Source organism: Papilio polytes, unplaced genomic scaffold (genome assembly GCF_000836215.1).
Source record: "Papilio polytes unplaced genomic scaffold, Ppol_1.0 DF824180.1, whole genome shotgun sequence".
Taxonomy (NCBI): Eukaryota; Metazoa; Arthropoda; class Insecta; order Lepidoptera; family Papilionidae; genus Papilio; species Papilio polytes.
The window spans coordinates 715,445-722,768 of NW_013525024.1; the positions used below are offsets into that span (position 1 = coordinate 715,445).

General features: G+C 33.3%; 2 protein-coding genes and 1 long non-coding RNA gene across 3 annotated transcripts; 2 read left to right on the plus strand and 1 right to left on the minus strand.

The window, feature by feature from the left end:
• Nucleotides 1–521: 521 nt before the first annotated feature.
• On the minus strand, nt 522–2,791 carry LOC106111035 (transcription factor E2F7-like). The gene is made up of 3 exons (XM_013293000.1): nt 2,341–2,791; nt 1,905–2,238; nt 522–1,823 (listed from the first exon to the last, which is right to left on the minus strand). Exons 1-3 carry the CDS (start codon nt 2,523–2,525, stop codon nt 1,353–1,355), a joined length of 990 nt encoding a protein of 329 aa, XP_013148454.1. The 5' UTR covers nt 2,526–2,791; the 3' UTR covers nt 522–1,352.
• Nucleotides 2,792–3,283: 492 nt separating this feature from the next.
• On the plus strand, nt 3,284–3,833 carry LOC106111130. Its single transcript, XR_001226140.1, has 2 exons — nt 3,284–3,669; nt 3,746–3,833. It is a non-coding gene; the product is annotated as an uncharacterized LOC106111130 (long non-coding RNA).
• A 988-nt stretch (nt 3,834–4,821) lies between these two features.
• Nucleotides 4,822–6,909, plus strand: LOC106110981 (RNMT-activating mini protein-like). Its single transcript, XM_013292949.1, has 2 exons — nt 4,822–5,126; nt 6,780–6,909. The coding sequence occupies exons 1-2, from the start codon at nt 4,822–4,824 to the stop codon at nt 6,907–6,909; spliced, it is 435 nt and encodes a 144-aa protein (XP_013148403.1).
• The last annotated feature ends 415 nt before the right edge of the window (nt 6,910–7,324 follow it).

Genomic DNA, 7,324 nt, shown 5'->3' on the forward strand with positions numbered 1-7,324 from the left:
ATCAAAACAATAAGAATAAATATCATTGTATTTATTTAAGAGTAACTTATAAAAAATAGAACATAATATTTAACTTTACATAATATTCTTTATAAATGTAAGTCCAATAAGGACATAATTGCATTCACCGCCAATACTAAAATAAATATATAATTTTATAGAGTTAATATGTAGTCCAACGTTTGTCATAATATATGCAAAACTTTATTACTTAAAAAAAAACTAGCTTTTAGTAATCAGTCCTGAGACTCCCAGGGTCAGGATTACATGTAATTTGTTAAGTCATAATTCTAATTGTATAATAAATTTAATTTCGTAATTTCAGTCTATTAACAAGCCAAAGCACACAGTTTTTAATTAAATTTTATTTCACTGTCATATTGTAAAATATTAACCATTACAGCCCCCACATATTACAGCCTTTTTATGGGACGATAGTCTGAAGAGGAGGCACTTAAGAACATCTATATAGTATTCAATCACAAATATTGACATTTCCATAATATTAACATTTTATATTAAAAATATAATGCTATGTCTGGGACTCACATAAAATTTCTGTTTATAAATTAAAATTTTTATATTTCTAACAGTTATAAAGCATTGTGATGCTTTAAAATAGATTTTAGATATTTTTACAGCACATCCCTGGAAGACTAAGCATACAATTATTTATTACACAAACCACATTGTAGCTTTAAATATCTGGTCACCTTCTCAATACCACAAGCATGTAAATAATGATGCTAACAGTTGTTAAATAAGATTGTCAGATATTATTATCCAATACATTTGGAGTAAAAAAATTATAACTTTAAAAAATGTATATCTGAATAGCCATTTTTTATTGAAATTTTTGGGTACCAGATATTAGCTAACCCTCAATCTGCCTAAAATTAATTTTCAGTCAAGTTCACTGTCAACATTCAGTGAATATTAATATATGCTGGCAAAGTAAGGCACAGCAAGTTAACAAACTAAGGCACATTTCTATATTGCAAAACATTTGTAAGGAACTAAAGTCAAATTAAATGTCAGATTAAAAATATAGCTTACCAGATGGTAAATAATGTTACCAGTCAGCAGAGATCCTTACATATGTTATCTAGAGCACTAAACATTCAGCTGAATATTAAAACAATTTTTATATTTGGAGTGTTTTAAATGATAAGGGGCCAAATTCCTTTATAATTTTAACATCTGTCAGATGCTAAGCAGCGCTTACCAAAAGATTTGTTGCAGTATTCAGCTGATTGTCTCACATATTCTCTCATTTACCATAAAAAGTTTACTATGGCCATTTTTAAATAGAATTTACATAAAATAAGTATGTATAAAGCGTACAATCACAACTAAACTCCTTTATTAATTCTACTCAGCTCCATGTCTGCTACAAGTAGGATTTCATCCCACTTGTGGGAGGGTGTGTGCGGGGGTGTGGTTACACCCAGTTTGCTCTCACTACTCGGGGTGGTGAATTCTAACTTTCGTTTCGATCTACCCGCATACACATGGCAAGGGGTTAATTTCTGATATGTATCTAATGCTGTGAGGGGTGTTATCGGAGATGGTGTTTTGATGGAATCATCAAACCTATTAACCTTATACCTTCCAACATATTTGAATACCGGCTTCTTTAGTATTAAATTACCTGAAACTTTTTCAATGAGACCAATTGATATGAATACATTAGCAATGTCATAGAGCCTTCGTACTTTAGACTTGTGTTGACGATCCAGTTGCTCTGGTGAGAGATCAGTTTTGTTTTTATTTGAAGTATCGATTAATACCTTCACAGCCATCTCTAAATTTATTAGAGTATTCTGCAAAGAAAAGAATAATGTTGTTTTACAAATCTTAATAAAACTGAAAATTTAAATAATCAGTTATAGCATGATACTTACTGGTGGTTCTACTAAGAATAACATTAAGAATCTTTTGGCCAGTACTCCTAGTGTTTTATGTTTAGGTGGCAGAGGTTTAGGTGCTCTCCCTCTCAAAGCCTCAGATAAGCGTAGATTTTCCCCTTGTTTTTTAAGAACTTTTAAAAAGGAACTAAGGCCAGACTCGCCATGCCACAAATATGTATTTTTCTTTTCATGGACTGCATATTTCATTGCTTCTAAAATATTTATTATGTCATACATTCTTCTTTTTTCTACTCCCAACCTGGCCGCAGTGCTATCCAATTGGATTTTCATTGTTCCATTACATTGAAGTGGAAATAGGTTAAGAAATCTACAAAGATGAAAGAAAATTACAAATTAATAAGGTCCACATTTGCAAGGGAAACTAGCAATTCCATAATCATTATTTTCGACTAATGACATGTATTCTTACTTGTCGCATAATATTTGCAAGGATTTTTCTTTTCGTTGTACTGCGCTCGGTGGCGGCGTGGGGTACTGCAGTGCAACGTTGGTCAACAATTTGAGGTTAGCAGTAGGAGACACATAGCTGGCATTTGTAACTTCTGTAAGTGCGCATCGCTTCGGAGTTAAAGTTATGTATTCATTCTCATACATTCTGCAGACATTATGCAAAAATCTAGTGACAAATATTCGCGTACTTTTTGACAGGTCCAACACAAATCTCGTAGGTTAACATGTAAAATAATAAAAAGGGACATAAAATGTCAAATCACTGTTTCAATTGATTTTAACATTTTGTTTTAACTATATAATTGAATAATAAATGGTTAACTAACATCGATAAACAACTTTGACAACAAGAAAAAACGCGCGCGAAGCGCGAACCGGCACGACTGAATTCTTGTCTATGATTGAAGAAGAGGACATACTCTTCATAATACCAGTACCCTGCCTGTACCAGATGACTTATAAAAGTCTTTGTTTTTAATGTTTAGATAAACATTTACTTGAATTTAAATTCAAACTATAATCATATTGTTGCCTATTTTCCACATATGTGTCACAGAACACGAATTTTCCCATTTTAACTGAAATTCTTGAAAAACATCACAAAATAAAAAAAAAACGTAGGGTTGGCAGTGCAGGTGTCCGAATTTCAAACAAATAAAAGAAAACCTGTACGCCAATCGCAAATTTTTTGTGTTAATAAGGTTTTACACATAGCAACAAATAATATTGCTTTAACATGTCGGTAACATATTATTATTAATATTTAGAAACATTTTAAGAGTAAAAGTTTTTACTTCATTAAATTACATCAATCGCCTAATTTTGTATAAACAACGAAAGGATTGATATCTGGCAACTGTAGGTCACTGTAAGAAAGTGTCGCAGAAGTCACTTGTAGCTCTCTCACACGACTTCAATTTTATTTTGCGTGCACAAAACTCTTACTCGCTTAGCATAATAGGTTTTATTTTCTTAATTTTAATTGCAAAATAGAATTAATTCCTGTTGTACGTTGTATTTATTATTTCCATGGTACCAACCCTTACAAAGGTCAGCTAATCGCAACCATACGCTCTTTGATCACAACTAGTTTGTCTATGGCGAAGACCAAAACAGAAAAGATTTCGAGCTTCGGTAGATTCGGGTTCAAATTAGAATTTAGAACGAATTGATTGAATGAAACATATCAGTCGTGGTTAATTTGTAATGATTTACATTTTGTTTATTCTTGGAAGTTTATACTTTCCTTGTGTTTCACGATCGGAATACTCTAATCATACATTAAAAAGTAAGTCATTTCAGTCATATATACTTTAGACATTGGAAATATTTTGTTAATTTAACAACTACGATTTTTTTCACAGATATCATTGTATGTCGTTCTTGTGGCAATAATATTACTGGTACCGAAGCGATAACTTCTAAGCGTAGTGGAGAATCTAGTCATACATTTGAGGATGCTGTATTTAATGACGATAATGTGTTAATTCAATTATTATCAAAAGATAACTTTGAATTCCACGTCATAACCACCTTGCAAGCTACTTGCGAGAGTTTCGGAGAGGTAAATGCACATTTTTTTTTCTACCCCATTTATTGCTAGATTTAAGTAGCTAGAAAGTTGATGCCATTAACTTCTAGAGAGATATAATTCAGACCCTGTAACTTCTGAGTAAGAGCGTCCGTATTTTCTAAGTAGGCCATCTTTATTAACATTGCAAACCAATTTCATTATAGTGGCAGGAGGAGGAGTTATGGTATCCTGGATATCAATGGAAGCCATGCATTTGCCCCGAGTGTAACACATTTGTTGGTTGGGTCTTTAAGAGCTCAAATGTACATATTGAACCAAGAACATTTTATATTCTTATAGTGTCCAGCATAATAAGTGATTCTTGTAAATATTAACAATTTTCTTATTAGGGTGTTGGATGCTGTTATGAGCCCATTGTGTTGTTTGGAAAAGGTTTTGTTTTAATGTAAATGTCAGATTAGCTTATTGTATGTCTTGGAGACCCTACAGACTGCAGAATATTTTTTGTACGATGGTTTCATCAGGTTGGGCTTTCAAGCCAAAATCATAAACAAACAGGAGTATAATTCACACGACCATTTATGTTCACATTGGTCAAGTACCCAACTAAACTATCAATTGAAAAAGTGTGCAATATATAAAGCACTTCTTAAGCGTCTTTTACTTTAGGCAAATGTTGCACAGTCTCTTGTTCAACAATTATTTATAGCCTTTATGTGGTGGCTTTCCTCATTTGTGTAAGTCTGTGTCCTTAATTTTAGTCTTGGTGTCAGATTAAAATGTGTTGTGCTAAAAAAATAAGCATTTAATTAAATACCTCTTAAGGTATCGTTGTTTTAATTATATTAATATTGTTAATTCCTTTTCAGTGATTGATTCTTTAATAGTGTATCCGAAAAATTAAAAATGGCGACTGATATTTCTGCTGAAGATAGAGATTTTCTGGCACAATGCGAAGAGGAATTAAAGGACCGGTTTACTGAGTTAGATGAAGATTACATGAAAGTGTTTAATGCTGAACAACCCAAACCTCCGATAATGGAGAATTGGAGAGCAACACAAAACCGAAGATTCAACAATAGACGATTCCATCCATATGACAGTTCTAATAGGAATAGAAATCATGACAGATACCAGGATAGAGGTCACAATGAGTATACTAGAGGGTATCAAGATAGAAGCTATGAGGATCAAAGCTATGACAACAGAAGGTATGGACAGAGACGAGGATATACTAATCCTGATAATCGGAATAGAGATTATTATCAACCGAAAAGGGGCAGGTTTTAATTAACTTACTGTCAGATGTGAATTAAAACTGTTGTAATGTGTGTATATAAACATTGTATTTTTTTTTATCTATAGAGTGAGTGGATAACAATATTGCCTTTTTCCTAACCAAAGCTAGCTCACCAGTTAGAAACTACATAAGTTGCGGAAAATATATTTTTTTTCCACTTAATAACAAGTCAAATTTGTGCTAGGTTAGGTACAATTGTGTAGTTTCAACCGCTAATTTCACTCTGTTGGACACCACACAGCCGCTATTAGGAATATAAATGGCAGATAATACTTGTAATATTAGTAGTAGTAGGGGCTACGGTTTCCGCAACTCCACGGCTAGCGCGTATTTTGCGTGAGAATAGGACATGGATTACTCCAGCCAACCCAGACCGAAGAACCTCGGCAACCCACTTGTAATAGTAATAGACGGCTCGGAAAATAAAAAAGTGTGTTACCCTATTGTTTATGAAAGTGGAAAAAAATATTCCATTTACATTTCTAGCTACCAAACTGTGAAAAAAAAAATTCTAACTGATCAGGTAACTTTGCTTAGGATAAAGGAACAAAGGCAATATACAGATGTTACAACGGTGAAGTGACTGTCGCATTATTGCTGCATTTATTTAATGTTAATTGTATTAAATGTAAAGGGATTGATGTTAAATAATAAAACATTTTCTCAAAAGAATATATTCTCCGTTATTATGGCTTGATTTATATTTTAACAACTTAGAAGTTACACAATAGATCACCAGTAAATTAATACAGCTACAGAATCTTAACTGAAAGTTATAACAGAATAAATAATTATATATATCTCCATTGCTACTCAACAATTTCATTTTAATTTTAACAATAATTATGCCGATAATTTTTTATCGTAAAACTAATTTTTCATACTAATACATTTTTGATGACAAACAACAACATTTATAAGTATAGTTATTTTGCATGGACTGAACGATCGCGTTAATATTGTTAATGTAGTTTCTATAACAGCATAGTTAATTGCACAGTTTATTTCTACTACCAACTTTGAAAACTAAACATTTAGCAACGTTTCTATATAATCACGTAGATCACGACGCACTTCATGCAATCTGCTAAAAGCAACCGCAGTGATGCACCTTCAGCCGCTGAGCGAATACAGGGGTCCTAACACGAATATTTGCAAGACAGCATTAGAAATGTCATCGACAAAATTTGTATGAATTTAACGTTACGAATTTTTCTTTCAAACTTTCGTGTTAGGCCCTAGATGACATAACAAAGGATAGTTTGGGCGTGGTTCGTAACCGTAAGTTCCACTGACAAAAACATCGTCACCACAGTTTAATCAAAAAGAACTCTGAAAGAGAATAAGATAGAAAAAGTCTCTGCGGTTCAAACTCAGGATCAAATTGACAATATAAAGAGTTACACACACGCGGCGCGATAGTCGACAGACATTGAGTGCACGAGCATCCTAAACTACCCCCAACTCAGCGAGGACTAAACTCCTACACAAACAAAGAATATCTCCAAAGTCCTACTGAACCTCGGTCTAAATTCATTGTATATTCGATGATAATTCTACACAGACGTGTACCGCTCGAGGACCACGAGGACCACGCGGACATCCAGCACCAAGCTACAAGCGGCCAGACCGCAGCCGGACCACCGCAGGACCGTCGCAGGACCGCGGACCATCTTACACAGCTAAATAAATAATTTCGACCAGAAAGTCTGAGTAACATCATGCTAAGTGATACAACTAAGCACAATGGCGGTTACATTCATCAAGCTCTAACACTATGTATAATCATTTACTATGATAATTATATGTCGTAATATATCTGCCACTATATCTGTAAGAAGCGTTACATCAAATATAATGCTATCACTCCATTTAATATTTACTTTCCCCATGATGCGAAATCTTCGAATAGCACGACGCATAGTTCAAATTTCCGGTAACTAATGTTAAATCGTGATAACGCGTTCTATAGTAAAATGCAACCATATTATAATCAAATCACAGTAAAAGTAACATAAATTATGCTCACACTAACTTAACATTAACACATACGAAACTCACATACAGTTACAACTAAAGATAATTATATATTTCTCGTTAGGGCGTCGC